At 42.4% G+C, this 19,190-nt stretch overlaps 2 protein-coding genes across 5 annotated transcripts in view; one reads left to right on the top strand and one right to left on the bottom strand.

The window, feature by feature from the left end:
- The window catches only part of LOC133498545 (gamma-taxilin-like), a 66,149-nt gene extending 62,632 nt beyond the window's left edge, over positions 1 to 3,517 (bottom strand). Inside the window, exon 1 of the mRNA XM_061815540.1 lies at positions 3,360 to 3,517. The gene's annotated coding sequence lies outside the window, so the exon portion shown is untranslated. The remainder of the gene's footprint in view (positions 1 to 3,359) is intronic.
- ccdc102a (coiled-coil domain containing 102A) overlaps positions 1 to 19,190 on the top strand; it is a 77,673-nt gene that overhangs the window by 15,746 nt on the left and 42,737 nt on the right. For 2 of the 4 annotated variants that reach the window (XM_061815535.1, XM_061815534.1), the window contains exons 2-4: positions 9,689 to 10,132; positions 12,929 to 13,324; positions 17,975 to 18,213. In XM_061815535.1, coding sequence (XP_061671519.1) covers positions 9,776 to 10,132; positions 12,929 to 13,324; positions 17,975 to 18,213 — 992 coding nt within the window. In that variant the 5' untranslated portion in view covers positions 9,689 to 9,775. Of the gene's footprint in view, positions 1 to 8,258; positions 8,354 to 9,688; positions 10,133 to 12,928; positions 13,325 to 17,974; positions 18,214 to 19,190 lie in introns of those variants that run through there. The other 2 variants (XM_061815536.1, XM_061815537.1) reach the window with 2 other exon arrangements.

Genomic DNA, 19,190 nt, shown 5'->3' with positions numbered 1-19,190 from the left:
ATTGGGGTGTAGTCTGCCTTTACAAAAGTGAGCTGGGATAGACTCCAGCTCTCTCCCCGGATAAATGCTGAGGGATTGCGCCAGCAAGGGCTTCCAGTGTTAAAACTGTGCCAAACAAATGAGCGTTCGTCTAGTATGACACGCTGTGGCGAACCGTAACGGGACATGCCGAAAGGAAAACAACAACAACAAGCATATTTCACGTGTGAATACAATAAACCAAAAAGAAATGACCTAAATAAATTCTAAATATACAAATTATAGTCTAGACTTATAGGGACATTATTGTCAACCAGGTATCCCCAAATGTATACAGAACGAGGTTTTGTTGAATTTGACTCAGCGCAATGTTTGAAATCCAACTTTAAAAACTTTGCTTAACTTAATGTTTGTAAAATGTCAATGATTGTGTGGTCCTTTGTAGTTTTGACCAAATAATGAGTGCCTCTACTCTACCAAAATTAAAGGAGGACTTTGTTGAAAATGATAGGAATGGGAGCACACATTAAAAGTTAGTAGATGAGAGTTCAGTAATTCTTTTAATGCCCAAATTAGTGGATTTAACCAAAAACATCTCTAAATTGGAAAAGTGTTATCAAAATTCCTCTCTCCCTCAGACATTCCAATGACCCCAGCTGGAAAACTGACAACCAATCAGCGTTTGCCACGCCTGCTTCCGGTTGTGAATCCCCCATTGCTCGTGGATAAGTTTCACCGAACAGAGAATGTTCACTATCTGTCATTTTGTGGCCTAATTTTGTGAAAAATAATTACAAACAAAACAAAAATAACAATGTACAATGTTCAAGCCTTTGCGTTTGAGCCAGAATACACAGAGGTGGAACTTGATGTGCTGGAGATGGTTTGTGATGCTGACGAAGGAGCACAACAGTCAAAAAATATGGACCTTTGAGATCTTCCAGACAGGCTTGTTTCGAAACACTGGTGTCCATGTTGTCTTTGTGACCTAATCCCAACTGTGGCAAAATGCCAGTGTTGTCATGAGTTTGAAAAGGTCGAACAAAAAATGGAGCGTATCGGAATTAACTAAGATCACGATCAACATGTCTGCATAATTTCCTCAGATAGATACGAAGTTGCTTGTTTTGCCGAAGACTTGTTACATATCAATTTACTTCTGATCCATGACAGTTTGATGAAGGGGAAAAAAAATTGGGACTTCCCCAAAGTGATTACACGTATATATCCATCCATCCATCATCATTCTTAGCTGCTTATCCGCAAGAGCATCAAGGGAGTGCTGGAACCTATCTCAGCTGTCAACGGGCAGGAGGCAGGGTACACCCACACAGACACGGGGAGAACATGCAAACTCCACACAAGGAGGTCCGGGATCGAACGCAGGTCCTCATAACTGTGAGGACAACGCTTTACAGCTGTACCACTGTGCCTCCTCATAAAATATTTTGTTCCTTATAGAGTACCGGCACGAGAGGCTATAGCTTGGCGGCTAATAACTAGTAACGGTTAGATGCTTGCAAATTTCCCCGGGTGATGAATGAGCCTCAACTGTGAAACCACAGCTTTATCCTGTCAGGATGACCCCATGGGAGGTTAGAGAACAACAAATTTGGTTGTGTTTTCTCAGTTTTGTTGCACTTTGGTGCACAACATGTTGGCATCTTGTCCTAGCTAGAATGAATGGTCTGTAATGCTTTGCACTGGCAACGTCCGGGGAGGAGATGAAAATGACATTGGGAGCAAAAGATGAAGTGGTGTGTGACGGAAACTTTCTGAAGCTCTTCTACTCTGATACTGAAGATGACGACTTTAATAGTGTCAGTGAACAGGAGGAGGAAAAAAACAATGACTTCTCTGTTATGTTCTCTGCCGTGTTCCAGTCCTTGTTTGGATCAAGGAATGTAAATAAACATATAGTTTTTCTATTTGAATATCTAATTTCACAATGTAGCGGTACGTATATATATCCGCGGCCTATGGTACGGGGCAGTTAGTGTATGGGGGGGGGTGCTACACATTGGGCGTGGCTTTTTAACACTCTGTCATCTGGAAAATATGTTAATTTGCCATGCTGTGAGTGACTTCTTCATGACAGTCATCTGGGATTGAGATAACTGAGTGGAAGAGTGGAAGTGGAAGAGGCGGGCCACAATCAGTCCTTAAAACCTGAAGTGAGTGGCATAACCCCAGGGGAGGCCTAATGTTTTATGATTTCAAAGGAACAAAAACAATTTTTTTTTAAATTGTAATACTGGTGGGGAAAACATCTTAAAAAATGTTGTGACAGACCTGTGGTGAGTAAAAAATTAACCGAATTGAACTTTTATAATTATTTAGTAGATTGTGGTTATTCAAATGTATGTTTATTTAATTTATTCAAATGTGAAATACGTGTATGTTTAAGTTGAGCAGTGATTATGTTGCTATTTATTATTGTTGGTTTTAGCGGCATGGTGGATGACTAGTTAGCACATCTGATTTATGGTTCTGAGGTCCAGGGTTCATATCCCAGTTTCCCATGTGTGGCGTTTGAATTTTGATGTTCTCCCCATGCTTCTGTGGGTTTTATCCAGGTACTCGGGTTTCCTCCCAGATCCCGAACACATGCAGGGTAGGTTAATTTAGGTTATTAGTTGCCCATAGGTGGGAATGTGAGTGTGATTGTTCTTTGTTCTTGTTAGATTGTTTGTTCTTTGTTCTGGATGTCATACCAGAGCAGTGCCCACTGCTGGAGACAAATTCCTTCTGTGTTGTTACATGCTTGGCCAATAAAGCTGATTTTGATTCTGACTGGTTGTTTGCTTCTTGGTGGCCTGTCATTGACTAAGAATCGGTTTAGGGTGTACCCCATCTCTCGGCCGAAGTTAGCCGTGATAGGCACCAGCACCCCAGCAACCCTAGAGAGGATAAGAGGGATGGAACATGAACGAATGAATGAATGTTATGTTTTATTAAGCTATTTCTCAGGTTTTCATGATATATCCATCCATCCATTGTCTTTCCCACTTATCCTCTCTAGGGTCCTGGGTGTGCCGGTGTCAGGGACTTGGTCTTGCCACTGCCTTGCGCGCAGGTGTTCCTGGCAGCGTCCTCTCACCTGCACATCATTGTTGCTAATTATGTATTTAAGCCTTGTGTGTTGTGTCACTAGTTGTCAGTTTGTTGTGTAAGTTTAGCACAAGTTTACAAGCTTCTCATGAATGTATCTGCCTTGTTTCCATGTCCCAGCGTTCTTGAGCCACCACAGTTTAGTCAAGTCTTGTTTTTGTTCATGTGCCATGTTTTTTTTGCCTACAAGTATCAGATCTCGTATCATGATTTTTAGACCTTGCCCTTTGCCTAGTGTTTTTGTATTTTCGCCTTTTTGGACCACTTACCTGTGTATGACGTCTGCCTGGAATTAAACCACCGTCGAAAACAATGTCATCACCTTGGGGTCCTGCATTAGGGTCCCACGCCACGCTGCTTCCTCGTGACAGAACAAACTGGCCATACATGGATCCAGCAGACTTTGGCCCGGAGAGGGAAGCTGTTAAAGCGCCGCTTGCTGCCCACCGTCGCCATCTGAGAGAGAAGCAGGACACCTTTTTGAGGGGGCGTCCACCACGTGCTGTTGTTCCAGCATCGCCCGACCCATGGGGTCCACGTCTTTTTTTTTTTGCTGCTAAGTATGTCATGTATTCAAGCCTCGTGTGTCATGTCACTAGTTGCCAGTTCATTGTGTGAATTTAGCGTGAGTTTATGAGCTTCTTGTTGGTGTATGTACTTCATTGCCACGTCCCAGACATTTTTGAGCCGCCATAGTCTTGTCAAGTCTTGTTTTTGTTCATTTGCCATGTTTTTTTCGCCTAGATGTATCGAACCTCGTATCATTTTTGGACCTTGCTTTTTGCTTCGGGCAGCATGGTGGCTCAGCTGGAAAGCGTTCACAGTTCTGAGGTCCCGGGTTCAATCCCAGGCCTGCCTGTGTGGCGTTTGCATATTCTCCCAATGCCTGGGTTTTCTCAAGCAAATTCCGGTTTGATTGTGTGTGATTGTAAGTTTGTCTCGATGTGCCCTATGATTGCCTGGCAACCAGTTCAGGGTGTACCATGCCTCTTGCCCGTTAACAGCTGGGATAGGCCCCAGCACCCCCCGTAACCCTTGTTTGGATAAGCGGCTAAGAAAATGGATGGATGTATGGATGCTTTTTGCTTCGTGTTTTTGTCCTTTTGCTTGTTTGGACTGCTTATCTGTGTATGACCTACACCTGGACTCAAACCACCCTCGTAAACCGTGTCCACGCCTCAGACTCCTGCATTTGAGTCCTACCTCATGCCGCTTTCCTGTGACAGATGGAGCCTACCCAGCTACAATGAAGAAAATACGTATTTGAACACCCTGCTTTAAAATCATGGAGGGGTCTGATTTTTTCTGCTTTAAAATCATGGAGGGGTCTGAAATTTTCATCGTAGGTTGTTTTAAAACATTTCTGATACCTCGCTCAGGAGTTCGGTATCAAATTTTAATAGGTTCGTCGGAGATAGGCACTCAGAAATGAAGACAAGACACACTTCTGGCTACCAACAATTGGCACTTTATTGGTCCCACACAGAAATGGTAACACAAGCACAAGCACAAATCACGTGGTATGAAGCTAAGTAATATCCAATCAGCTCTTAGAAGAATATCCAGCTCTTACCGTGCGCCAATAGGAGGGAGAGCCAACACTCCAGGTAGAGAGCAGCTTCAATACCGGCTGGGCATCCGTACGCAACCCGCAGCAGACTCTACCGAGAGTATCTAAAGTTCTCCTTTTATACTCTAAGCATGAGCGGAAGGAGGGGTGAGTGGCCAATTCATCCCGCCTGACGCCACACTATTCTTTGTTACCAACAAATGGTGTTGCACGACATCATATAACACAAAAACATCTTTTTATGACATTGCTGGTTATTCAAAGCTATTGCGATCGTCTTTTAGGTTATACAAAGCTATTGCGAAACATATACGAAGCTATTGCGAAACATCTTTTAATTATGGAAAAACAACACAATAAAATTATTCTTACTTCATAGGTGCATGTCCACTGTGAGAGAGATAATCAAAAAGAAAAATCCAGAAATCACAATGTAAGATATTTTAATGATTTATTTGTGTGATACAGCTGCAAACAAGTATTTGAACACCTGAGAAAACCAATGTTAATATTTGGTACAGTAGCCTTTGTTTGCAGTTACAGAGGTCAAACGTTTCCTGTAGTAGCTCACCAGGTTTCCACACACAGTAGGAGGGATTTTGGGCCACTCCACCACACAGATCTTCTCTAGATCAGACAAGTCGCTGAGAAATACGGAGTTTCAGCTCTCTTCAAAGATTTTCTATTGGATTTAGGTCTGAAGACTGGGTAGGCTACACCAAAACCTTGATATGCTTTTTATGGAGCCACTTCATGGTTTTCCTGGCTGTGTGGTTTGGTTCATTGTCATGTTGAAAGACCAGCCACGACCCATCTTCAATGCTCTGACTGAGGGAAAGAGGTTGTTCCCCAAAGTCTCACAATACAAGGCCGCGGGCATCCTTTCCTTAATACAGTGCAGTCGTCCTCTCTCATGTGCAGAAAAACACCCCCAAAGCATGATGTTACCACCCCATGCTTCACAGTAGGAATGGTGTTCTTGGGATGGAACTCATCATTCATCTTCCTCCAAACACGGTTAATGGAATTATTATAATAATATAATACATGTGTGTGTATGTATATATATATATATATATATATATATATATATATATATATATATATATATATATGTATAAAATGTTCCATTTTAGTCTCATCTGACCACAAAACCTTCTCCCATGACTCCTCTGTATCATCCAAATGCTCATTGGCAAACTCAAGACGGGGCTCGACATGCACTGGTTTAGGCAGGGGAACTTTCCGTACAATGCATGATTTCAAACCATGATGTCTAAGTGTATTACCAGCAATCACCTTGGAAACGGTGGTCCCAGCTCTTTTCAGGTCATTGACCAAGTCCTATCGTGTAATCCTGGGCTGCTTCCTCACCTTTCTAAGGATCATTGAGACCCCACGGGGTGATATCTTGCATTGGGGTCCACTCTGATTGTCATGATCCTGCCGCCCCAGCCCAGGCTGTGCGGGTGCCCGCGCAGTCGTGCTAATTGGAAGGCACACACCTGCACCTCATGCGGGCTGATTATCCCCTGTGTATATATAGGACCCCGATGACGACTAGTCCTCGGCCAGATCGTTGAGGTTCATGCCCCGTTCGAGCACCCCCGTATCTCTGATCGTATTCCTGTGCGTACCAACCTCCACCTGTTCTCCGACTTACCCCGTAAGCCTGACTTCTTTGACACTTCTGCCTTCCTTGATCGTTCTCCCGTTCTGCCTTCCTTGATCGTTCTCCCGTGCACAGACTCCTGCCTGCCCGCTGACCTGCTCTCTACGCTCGACGTCCCAACTACTGCTGCCTGCCCGATCCCCGACCATTGAATAATAAACGTTTATCCCGAATTACCTCTGTGTCTCCCATGTACTCCTGCATTTGGGTCCTACCTCCGTTCCGATGGGTCGTGACAGAACGATCTGGCCCAGGACCAGTCGTCATCGGCTCCTATTTATACACAGGGGATAATCAGCCCGCATGAGGTGCAGGTGTGTGCCTCCCAATTAGTGCGACCGCGCGGGGACCCACACAGCCCGGGCTGGAGCGGCAGGATCATGAAACCGATTGAGATTGACCGTCATTTTTAGCTTCTTCCATTTTCTAATGATTGCGCAAGCAGTGGACCGTTTTTCACCGAGCTGCTCGGCAATTTCTCCATTGCCCTTTATAGCCGTGTGCAGTTGTACAATTTTGTCTCTGGTGTCTTTGGACAGGTCTTTGGTCTTGGCCATGTTACAAGTTTGAGTCTTACTGTTTGTATGGGGTGGACAGGTGTCTTTACGCAGCTAACGACCTCACACAGGTGCATCTGATTCAGGATAATACATGGAGTGGAGGTGGACCTTTAAAGACAGACTAACATGTCTTTGAGGGTCACAATTCTTGCTGATAGACAGGTGTTCAAATCCTTATTTCCAGCTGTATCACACAAATAAATTGTTAAAAAAATCGTACATTGTGTTTTCTGAATGTTTCTTTTTCGATTATCTCTCTCACAGTGCACATGCACCTGTGATGAAAATTTCAGACCCCTCCATGATTTCTAAGTGGGAGAACTTGCAATAAAGCATGGTGTTCAAATACTTATTTTCTTCACTGTATCTTCGAGTGAGTGCCGGGGTGCAGTAAGTAAGTGATTAACAAATTGGATTTCATTATTGATTCCTTGTATGATAAAAAGCATAAAGTGATGTATTATGTTATAGTCCAGCAAATGCAAAAAATCTAATTGTCTTGTTTGAAAGCTATCCACTTAACTAAACTCTGTTCTGCATCATTGTATTATTGCAAAAACTAAGGAAAATTATTTTCCCAAAGAATAATAAAAATTATCTTCTGGAAAACAACATGTGGGTGTTGTTCAGCATTTCACTTAAATATGACAATGTTGATCCTTTGGCGGTTAGCGAGTCCTCATATCTGGGAACAAAGCCGCTCCACAAAATTAGAAAGTTGCTCCTCAAATGAAGAGATGATGAGCAAAACTTCACCCCAAAGGAAAAAAAAGAGCACTGCATGTGTGTGTGTGTGTGTGTGTGTGTGTGTGTGCTTCAGCGAATCATTATCCATGACAAATAAAAGTTCTGTCTTTGTGTTACCCAATCACGAGAACAGTAGAATTGGTTATAGTTTCATAAATACAGTAGACAAAAGATTTTTTTCTGGACTCGATACATTTTCATTGCTGTGGTAACACCTGCTGCACTGTTCACGATGCAACGAGCCACAGGCGAACAGGCTTTGACTCAGTAGATGCGAACAACTGGGACATTTTCGGAAAAGTTAACTATTTATTACATTAGGTAGCCTGTGAGCGAACTAGGTTTTGTGCTATGGAGCTGAACAACTCACTCTGACTCACTTGATTGTTGGAACATCGTCTAAAACAGAGGTCAATAATTTGGGCTCTGGACCCAGAAGCAGTCTTAAATGGACCCACACCATAGCCAAAAAAGAAAGGTCATGATTCAAGACATACAGGATGCTTCTAATTTATGCTGTACAACATATTTCAGGCTTTATGGTAATGATGAACTGTACTGACCAGTCACATGTGAGTTCCCCCACTCTTTCAGCCAGTCATATCTGCATCGAAAGCTGTAAATACTAAAATCACTGACTGTGCGCGAAGAGAGAGTGAGAGAGAGAGCTCCAGCACTCCTGTGATCCTTGTGGGGATAAGCAGCTCAGAAAATGTATGTATTCATGGATGGATGGATGGATGAATGGATGTTTGAATGTTTGAGGCTTCACTGTCATGTCAAGATTCCAAACAGAAAAGGGGAAACCCAAACTTTATTTTTATCAAGGTCAGGACTTTCTTTGAACACAGATAACTTTTTATTTACGTCGTTTAATTGTCTGAAATGCATCCTTATTTTTATTTAGCGGAGAACTTTGCATAGTCGTGCTTATATGTTTGATAACCAGGGCAGAATTTGTAAGATGTGTACAATTTTTCATTATGCTTTATTTTCACTTTGCTGTATCAGTAGCATTAAAAAAGCATAATTTTTGATGTTCACAATTTCCAAAAACGTTATGGGAATATGTTCATTCTGATGTAAAGTTGCTAAAGTTTCGGTTGAAAGTTGAGGTTTGGAAAATGAATGGATGGATTCTGATGTTTACTCAAAATACCGCCAGACAGAAAAGTGTTTTAGGAAACAGAGAGAGGGACAGAACGGACAAGGAGAATATGGGTGCAAACCATAACAAAATAGTCTCAATATTTGAGCACAAGTAACATTACAAAAGTCAAATCATGTTCTTTTTTGTGGATGGGGACACCCAGTGGGGACATGTAACAAATAACCAATAGGACAAGATGAGAGAGGACAGTAAAGGACAGGAAATGAGCAAGGTCGTGTTACTGATGACTGGTGCAGTGGAATTCTTTTTGGTGTCTAATCACCTGTAAGAACGTGTTATTTGGTATCTTTATATACCAGTAACCTGTATTATGATTAGTGGTCCCAGAACAAGCCATTAAAACCCGTAGCATGTCTATGGAGCTTATTATTGAATGATCAGCATACAATATCACATGCACATTACTCAACTGGGGTGTGGAGTTGCTGACCATGCACAGTGAAAAATACCCCACCCGGACCATCTGCAAGGGGGGCATCAAGCCAGTGAGCCCATCCTGTAGGGTACCCAGCCAGGGGGACACCACTCACTCCTCAGGACCCGGGGTAGTTCCCCTGACCAGTTCCAAAGGGAGGGGCATGGGTACTGGATAAGAAAGCTCCACGCCTAATACAGTTTTGCCTCATTATTAATATTCATTTGTCCAAGTTATCTCTGCTCTGGACCTCTGGAAAATGCTTAACAACGTTAAGTGTGATAAGTCAGGAAGCGGTGAAATACTTTTACAATTCACTGTAAGTAATGTGTGTATATTTTGCATATGTATACTGCTCTAATATATGTTGTACGAGAACCCACAGCGCCAAATTTAGGAAAACTGAAGGTTTTTGCTTATATTTCGTTCTGTTCTTCCTAATTTGCTGTGTTTTTCTTTTTAGGTTCATAACTAACGGAAGAAGATGATCTGTTGATCTCTCACTGTATCATCAAATTCAAACCATGCGCCTTCCTCTTCAATACTGAGCATGAACCACTCTCCACATCTGTCTGAAGGAATCAATTCGACAGGAGGTGATCTACTGTGTAGCCTCGGTATGGAGTCGGACAGGGGGATACGTTCTGCCCAAAGTGTTGCCCAAACCCCAAGTCCTAATGGAGAAACCCCCAGCTCCAGCCCTCCACTGCTGCTTTCACCTGGGCTAGGAGGCCTGGGCCTGGGAGCTTTGGGCATCATGGGTGAGACTCCTGGGGCAGATTGGGAAAGCCGAGAAGAGCTGAGGCTCAGAGAGCTCGAGGAGGCACGGGCCAGAGCAGCTCAGATGGAGAAAACTATGAGATGGTGGTCAGATTGCACTGCAAACTGGAGAGAGAAGTGGAGCAAGGTACATTGTTGACTCAATGCAATTTTATGAATATCCAGAACCTTGATTTCAAGGCCTCAAAGTCAAAATCTCAAAATTTGAGCATGATATTGATGTCTTGGTGGTAAAAATGTATTTCTTCAACATGATTTATTATGATCTGAAGGCAGTCAGGTGCTACGGTTCAATTTCAGTGTCAAGTTTTTAGGGAAAATGAGGACCGTTTCCACAGAGAACCATACTAAACCTGAACTTTATTAAAATTATGAATGATAACTGAACAACAAGGTGGCACGGTGGAACAGCTGTAAAGCAGTGGCCTCGCAGTTCTGAGGACCTGGTTTAAATCCTGGCCCCGCCTGTTTGGAGTTAGCATGTTCTCCCGTGCCTGCGTGGTTTTCTCTGGGCACTCCGGTTTCTTTCCACATCCCAAAAACATGTAACATTAATTGGACACTCTTAAGTTGTCCCGAGGTGTGATTGTGAGGGCGACTGTTGTCTGTCTCCATGTGCCCTGTGATCGGCTGGCAACCAGTTCAGGGTGTACCCTGCTTCCTGCCCATTGACAGCTGGGATAGGCTCCAGCACTCCTGTGACCCTTGTGATGATAGGCAGCTAAGAAAATGGATGGATTTTCTACACCGCTTACCCTCACTAGGGTCGCAAGCATGCTGGAGCCTAGCCCAGCTAACTACAGGAAGAAGGCTGGTTACACTCTAAACTGGTTGCCAGTCAATCGCAGGGCTCAAACAATATTCACACTTGTATTCACATCTACACGCACAAGTTTTCAGTCAACCTACCGTATGTATTTGGGATCTGAGAGAAAAAACAGAATACCTGGAAAAAAAACACACTGGCATGGGGAGAAGATGCAATCTCCACACAGGCCTGGGCAGGAATTGAAACCCAGTCCTCAGAACTGTGAGGCAGATGTATTAACCAGTCACCCACAAAGAGTAAAATACAAAATAAATATGGCCCATTTTAAAAATATGTAGTGATAGCATACAATTTGCTGTTGACAAAAACATAAATTATTGAAAATTGATGGAGAAATAAGTTTCAAGGTAATTTCAGTTTTCATGTGTTGCCTTCTTCGGGAACGTCGACTTCTGTACCATGGTCGCCAGTTGGGTACATTGGTAAGCTGGACTTCTACAGTGTGCTAGCATAACTAGTCTTCATAGCTATGCTCTCTCTTGTGGTAACAAGCTTTGGGTTGTGAGCCAAAGAACCAGATGGCAGATGCAAGTGGCCGAAATGACTTTCTCCATAGGTTGTCTGAGCTCTCCCTTAGAGATGTGGAAAGAAGCTCATCTGTGAGAGGCTTGGAGTAGAGCTGCTGCTCCTTTACATCAAAAAGAGCCAGGTGAGGAAGTTCAGGTATCTAGTTAGGATGCCTCATGGAACCCTCAATGGTGACTTATTGTGGGTATTTACCACTCGGAGGAGGCCCTGGAGAGACTATGTCTCCCCGGTTGGCTTGTGAACTCTTTGGGATCCCCCAGGAAGAGTTGGACAAATTGTCTGGGGAGAGGAGAGTCTAGGTTTCCCTCGGAAAGCTGCCCCTCTTGGCCAATGTGCGTTTTGTGGATGGAGATGCCATTAGAGAAAACTTCCTATTTTGCAAGGCACTGCCAGAAAAAACAACTGGAGAGGAAATTTTTCGTGTCACATCGGAATATCTTGACCAGGGAGGACTTACGTGGGAAAACTGCACAAGTATGTGCACTGATGGAGCTGCAGCCATGGTCGGGCGCACCAAAGGCTTCGTGAGTAGAGTGAAGGAAAGAAACCCAGATCTGATTGTTACGCACTTTTTTTTGCACCGTGAGGCCCTTGTTGCTAAGACTTTACCAGCAGAACTGGTTCCTGTGTTGAACGATGTGGTGCGCATAGTGAACTTTGTAAAGACACGACCTCTGAAAAGCCGTATATTCGCATCTCTGTGTGAGGAAATGGGAGCGGCCCATAAAGCCTTATTGGTCCATACGGAGGTCCGATGGTTGTCGCGCGGTAAGGTGCTGACCCGTGTGTATGAGCTGCGAGAGGAACTTAAAATGTTTCTGACAAATGAGAGGTCAGATTACTCAAATCTGTTTGCAAGTGATGAGTGGTGCGCAAAGCTGGCATACCTGGCTGATATATTTCATCATCTTAATGAACTGAACACAAGGATACAGGTCCGAAATGAAAACCTGCTTACAAGCACAGATAAAATAAATGGATTCCGTTTAAAGGTGCACCTCTGGCAACAACATGTTCAACGTGTTAATTTGGAGATGTTCCCACTCACAGACAAACGGCAAAGCAACACTGCTGCACTGTCTGAGGTAATAGATAAACATTTGAAAGGTCTTGAGGAGAAGTTGTCATTTTATTTCTCTTCAGCCTCCTCTGAATGCTTTGACTGGGTTAGGGACCCATACAGCTCGGCATCAGTTGATGGAAAGGACATGACTTTACAAGAGCAGGAGGAACTAACTGAACTGAAAGAGGATCGTGGTTTAAAACTAAGATTTGCTGATCTTCCTTTGGACAGTTTTTGGTTGACTGCTGCATGATTTCTAAGTGGGAGAACTTGCAATATAGCAGGGTGTTCAAATACTTATTTACTTCACTGTAGGAGGCAAATGGCCTTTTCGCCTTGTTACATTTTATCCAAGCAAACTGGTCTTTTGTTGCAGTCACACTTCCAACATACATTCAAAATGACCTTTTACCTTTTGTCTGTATTTGTAGATGGTGTCAATTGATTATACCATATCCTTGATGTAGAGAATTTATGTTGATTTGAAAACCGTTTTCTCCAAGGTTCGTGCAGAGCGTAACCGTGCTCGTGATGAGGTCCGCCACTTAAGGCAGAGGCTGGATGCTCTGACCAAGGAGCTGACCAGTCTTCGACGGGAGCGTCAAGAACTTGCATCAGAGAATGAGATGCTACGACAGGATGGGGTACATCTACGTAGTGATTTACCAGCTCCTCTTCCAGCCATAAATTCTACCTTCACCCCTCCACACCACCTCTGTGCGTTTTCTGCCCCTTCCTCTCCGTCCGTTGCACCCTCTTCCCCCACCTCCTCATCCTCGTCAACGCAAGTCCACACTGATTGCCACCTAGACAAGTTAGGTGAGGCAATACTTGTGTCACCAGAGCCAGAACCGGTGCGGGACATGGACATGAATGCACAAAAAAATGGTCAACAAAAGGTGAGATTGCATCTATTAGTTTTAAGATTTTTTTTCTTCACATTTTAAACTAGCATGTGACGTCACGTGACTAAGAAAGCGTAACTGGATTGGCTGACTGTTTGGTTCTGACCTTAAGTAACCCTCCTTGGTGGCACAGATGAATTGTACCCAGTTGAATTTCAGACAACGAATTATAGCAAATGTTGAAAATGTGATTGAAATCCTTTCTGTGGCATTTCAAATTCAAATCCTGATGGCACTAATTTACTTCCATATATCTCAGTGACAAGGGAACACTCTGAAAAAATATGATGCTAAAAAGAGGTCAAGAAAAGGACATGAAGAAGAATGTAGTTTAATTCCAAATAGATGCAAGATGTGTGCTGATTGATAAAGTTTTTTTGTTGCAATAATTAGGATCCTTTTTTAAAATATAAAATGTCATTGTTTCTATGTATGTTAATTGTGGTTCAGGGAATGTATAACATATGTACACCCTATGTACCATTATTTTGGGTAGTGTGTGAAAGAAATTCTTGGTCAATTTCTTTACCAGAGTGTGCCTAACAGGGCATTAACAGTTAAAAGATAAGAACTGACATCACATTAGCAATGATGCTGTGGGATACTTTGACCTAATAAGCAGTCATTCAAACATTCATGCATCCTGCCGTTATTTATCATATTTTCTTGTAGGAGAACAATAACTTGCTCATGTAGCTATAGCTATTACAAGAGAACACTTCAAAGTCTTGGTTAATCAGTGCTTTGGTCAAAGTAGTGTTTTCAAGTCAATGCCATTCAAGTACAAGTGAAGTCCGAGTCATTACCGTTCAAGTCTTAGACATCATGGAGTGGAGTTGTTATTAGGTCACCAGCCAGTCTCCAGCCCACTGAGATGGGGATCGAGAGATAAGAAATTGTTTTATTTTTTCCTTGCTGTTTGTTACTGCAGTAAGACTGGTTCATAATGTACATGAGATGAGACTTGGGTATAAAATCTAGTAAACAGAGGACCATGTTATCTTTAACTAACCATATGTTGTTGTTACACTTTGTAAGCAACAAATTCATCTAAGAAGAAATGTTCACCAAATCAGTCAGTATCTATACGTATATGGTAGAATTCTTTTAACTGAATTGTGTAAAACAAGTTATTGGATGCAAATCAGCGTTTCATTGGTAAAATTACCTTGTCTATAGATGGGATTACAATTGTTTAAATTTTTGTCAGTCAACTAGTTCATATTCTAACTGCAGAATTACATATAACCTTGTTTGTGTCACTCAGTGGTAAGAAAGGAAGTGCTGTTCTCATAGAGCCATTTTAATCCAGACAAATTTCCTGTTTCTTTCCATTGTTATGGTTTTCATACTTCCTCCTCATAGTGGGTAATGTGCTTCCATGTGTGCATGGGCATTCTTACCTTTTAGCGTCATCTTATACGGGTGGACTGTAGCAACTATACAATCTTATGTGCATTAAACAAGCTGTTTTTCTTTAAAGTTTGAGAAGGATGGAGCTGCACCTGCTTCATATTGAAAATGATCTGGGATAACTTTTGTTGTCAATTGCAATTATATACTGTAGATAAAAGTGACTAGAATTGAGGTGAGTATCATAGTAGCTGCCAGACTTATGCTTGATATACTGTGGGCATAACATTTCTAGACATTTATCATGTCCATCTTTAGAAAAACAAGAAAACGTAACCAATGTAACCAGTTGAGAAAGTTTTCCACCTTCGTGATATAACCTACCCATATTTCTATATTTTTCTTTCGGCTTGTCCAGTTTGGGGTCACCATAGTGCGTCAGCTTTTTCAATGGAAGCCTATCTCCTGCATCTTCCTCTCTAACACCAACTGCCCTCAGGGTCTTCCATCACAACATCCATCAACCTTCGTTTTGGTCTTCCTCTCGCTCTTTTGCCTGGCTGCTCCTTCCTCAGCACCCTTCTACCATGATACTCATTCTCGCCTATGGACATGTCAAAACCATCAGTCTGCTCTCTCGAACCTTGTCTCCAAAACATGTAACTTTGGCTGTCTCGCGAATGAGCTAATTTTTAAGCCTATCCAACCTGCTCCTCCGAGAGAGCACCTAAACATCTTCATTTCTGCCACCTCCAGCTCTGCTGCCTGTTGTCCCTTAAATGCCACCGTCTCAAATCCGTACATCATGGCTGGCCTCAGCACTGTTTTTGAACTTTGCCTTTCATCCTAGCAGAGACTCTTCTGTCACATGACAAACTAGACATCTTGCCCCAACTGTTCCAACATGCTTGGACACATTTATTCACTTCCTTACCACACTCACCATTGCAGTGGATTGTTAAACCCACGTATTTGAAGTCATCCACCCTTGCTATCTCTTCTCCCTAGAGCCTCACCCTTCCCTCTCTACCCCTCTCATTCACGCACATATATTCTGTTTTACTTCGGCTAATCTTCATTCCTCTTCTTTCCAGTGCATGCCTCCATCTTTCTAATTGTTACTCCACCTGCTTCCTGCTGTCACTGCAGATTACAATGTCATCTGTGAACATCATGATCCAAGGGGATTCCAGTCTAATCTCATCTGTCAATCTATCCATTATCACAGTAAACAGGAAGGGGCTCAGAGCTGATCCCTGGTGCAGTCCCATATATACATGACTGCTTGGATGAAATGTAACAAGGCGAAAAGGTCATTTGCCTGCTACAGTGAAGAAAATAAGTATTTGAACACCTTGCTAGTTTGCAAGTTCTCCCACTTAGAAATCATGGAGGGGTCTGAAATTTCCATCATATTTGTATGTCCACTGTGAAAGAGATAATCTAAAAAGAAAAATCCAGAAATCACAATGTATGATTTTTTAAATGATTTATTTGTGTGATACAGCTGCAAATAAGTATTTGAACACCTGTCTATAGAATTCTGACCCTCAAAAGACCTGTTAATTCACCTTTAAAACCTACACTCCATGTATTATCCTGAATCAGATGCACCTGTGTGAGGTTGTTAGCTGCATAAAGACACCTGTCCACCCCATACAATCAGTAAGACTCAAACTTGAAATACGGCCAAGACCAAAGAGCTGTCCAAAGACACCAGAGACAAAATTGGAGAACTCCACACGATTGGAAAGGGCTACGGAGAAATTGCCAAGCATCTTGGTGAAAAAAGGTCCACTGTTGGAGCAATCATTAGGAAATGGAAGAAGCTAAACATGACGGTCAATCTCAGTCGGAGTGGAGCCCCATGCGAGATATCACCTCGTGGGGTCTCAATGAACCTTAGAAAGGTGAAGAATCAGCGCAGGACTTCATGACAGGACTTGGTCAATGACCTGAAAAGAGCTGCGACCACCGTTTCCAAGGTGACTGTTGGTAATACACTAAGACCTCATGGTTTGAAATCATGCATGGCACGGAAAGTTCCCCTGGTGAAACGAGCATATGTCAAGGCCCATCTTAAGTTTGCCAATGACCATTTGGATGATACAGAGGAGTCATGGGAGAAAGTTTTGTGGTCAGATGAGACTAAAATGGAACCTTTTGGTCATAAACTGTGTTTGGAGGAAGACGAATGAGTTCCCTCCCAAGAACACCATCCCTACTGTGAAGCATGGGGGTGGTATCATCATTCTTTGGGGGTGTTTTTCTGCATATATGACCATGTATTATAAGATTTTGGGGAACAGCCTCTTTCCCTCACTCAGAGCATTGAAGATGGGTCGTGGCTGGGTCTTTCACCATGACAATGACCCAAAGCACCCAGCCAGAAAAACCAAGGAGTGGCTCCGTAAGAAGCACATCAAGGTTCAGGCGTGGCCTAGCCAGTCTCCAGACCTAAACACAATTGAAAATCTTTGGAGGGAGCTGAAACTCCGTGTTTCTCAGCGACAGTCCAGAAGCCTGTCTGATCTAGAGAAGATCTGTGTGGAGGAGTGGGCCAAAATTTCTCCTGCCGTTTGTGCAAACCTAGTGAACAACTACAGGAAACGTTTGACCTCTGTAATTGCAAACAAAGGGTACTGTATCAAATATTATCATTGGTTTTCTCAGGTGTTCAAATACTTATTTGCAGCTGTAACACACAAATAAATCATTAAAAAAATCATACATTGTGATTTCTGGACTTTTCTTTTTAAATTAACTCTCTCACAGTGGACATGCACCAAAGATGGAAATTTTAGACCCCTCCATAATTCTGAGGACCAGGGTTCAAATCCTGGCCCGGCCTGTGTCGAGTTTACATGTTCTCCCCCTGCCTGTGTTTTTCTTCCCGAAACTCCAGTTTCCTCGCACGTCCCCAAAGCATGTCACATTAATTGGACACTCTAAATTGCCCTTAGATGTGACTGTTATCTGTCTCCATTTGCCGCGATTGTCTGGTAACCAGTTCAGGGTGTACCCTGCTTCCTGCCCATTGACAGCTGGGATAGGTTCCAGCACTCCCACGACTTTTTGTGAGGATAAGCGGCTAAGAAAATGGATCAATGGATGGATATACTCCAATATAATGTGTTTTTAAATGTCTTTTCTTCACAGTTTTTACATTCTAATCTTATAACGCACCTTGTTCCCACAAGTTACCTCGCATATAAAATGCACTATATACTGTCAATCCTTTTTTTTCTTATCTCACCTTCCATTGCTGTTTGGTGCTGTTGTTTGTACCAGCAGGATATGACACTTCAGTCTGTGCTGCATTTACGAACTCCAGTTGGCGAAACCCAAGGGGCCTGTGGCAATGGTGGCATTAATCCACCTGGAACGCGCTCTTCTTCTGGGCCGAGCCGACAAGAACGCAACAGGCAGCTGTGGGGAGACATGAGCACTACAGAGGATGACTTAAGCAAACTCTATGCCTTACAGCTTCGTCTGGACGAATCCCAAAAAGTCCTCCTGAAGGAAAGAGAGTATGTCACACTGTTTCACGACTGTTCGACAGTAAAAGTTCATTGGGTGTAATTTATTTTGCCCACTTATGCCTTGAGAGTACTCACCAGTAAATGGATAAACTTACCTATCTTACTTACCTTATCTAGCTGATCATGAATTAACTGAAGTAGTTAAAAATATACATAATATTTAATACCAAATGTATTGGCTAAACTACAAAGACATTTAATGATCAAGCTGATGAATCTTTTTTTTTGCAAATGTTAACATTTGGAAAATAATGCTTTAAACATGTTCCACAAAAGGCCACAAAAGACTGGTAAAGTTAAGGAATGATTAAAAAAACAAACAAACCCAGACCTCCCCACCTTTTTGGCACATTCCATAGCTGTACAAGTAAATTGGAAAGAGATGAGTGTCATAATTGGATATAAAAGGAGGATTCCCAAATCCTCAATTATTCACAAAGCAGAGCAAAGCAAATTAATTTATATAGCACATTTCATACAGAAGGTAACTCATTGGGCTTTTCATGCTTAAAAGCATTTAAAAACATTGAAAAACACACCTTATAAACATTTAAAACAAAGGGAAAAAATAAAACAACAATTAAAACCATGTACAGTGCAAGAAATATTTTAATGTGGAAATGCTCTTAAATACATGAGAAAAATGAGTTCACTTTGATTTCCAAACATTCACACCTTGAGCTGAGGTCACTTCTATTGGCAACTTATTCTAATCGCGCGTAGCTGCTTTACCATGTTTGCTTTGGACTCTGTACTCCACTTTTTCACCCGAGGCTCTCGATCTTAGATCTGAGGTTTATATTCTATGAGCATTTCTTTCATGTATTCAGGACCTAAACCATTTGGCGATTTACAGACCAGTAGCAGAACTTCAAAGATCTATTTTAAAGCTGACTGGGAGCCAGTGAAAAGATTTTAAAATTGAAGTACCGGTAATATGCTCTTTCCTCTTTGTTGTGATCAGA

The sequence above is a fragment of the Syngnathoides biaculeatus genome, chromosome 3, assembly GCF_019802595.1.
Source record: "Syngnathoides biaculeatus isolate LvHL_M chromosome 3, ASM1980259v1, whole genome shotgun sequence".
Classification (NCBI taxonomy): Eukaryota; Metazoa; Chordata; class Actinopteri; order Syngnathiformes; family Syngnathidae; genus Syngnathoides; species Syngnathoides biaculeatus.
This window is presented reverse-complemented; position numbering and strand designations above follow the sequence as displayed.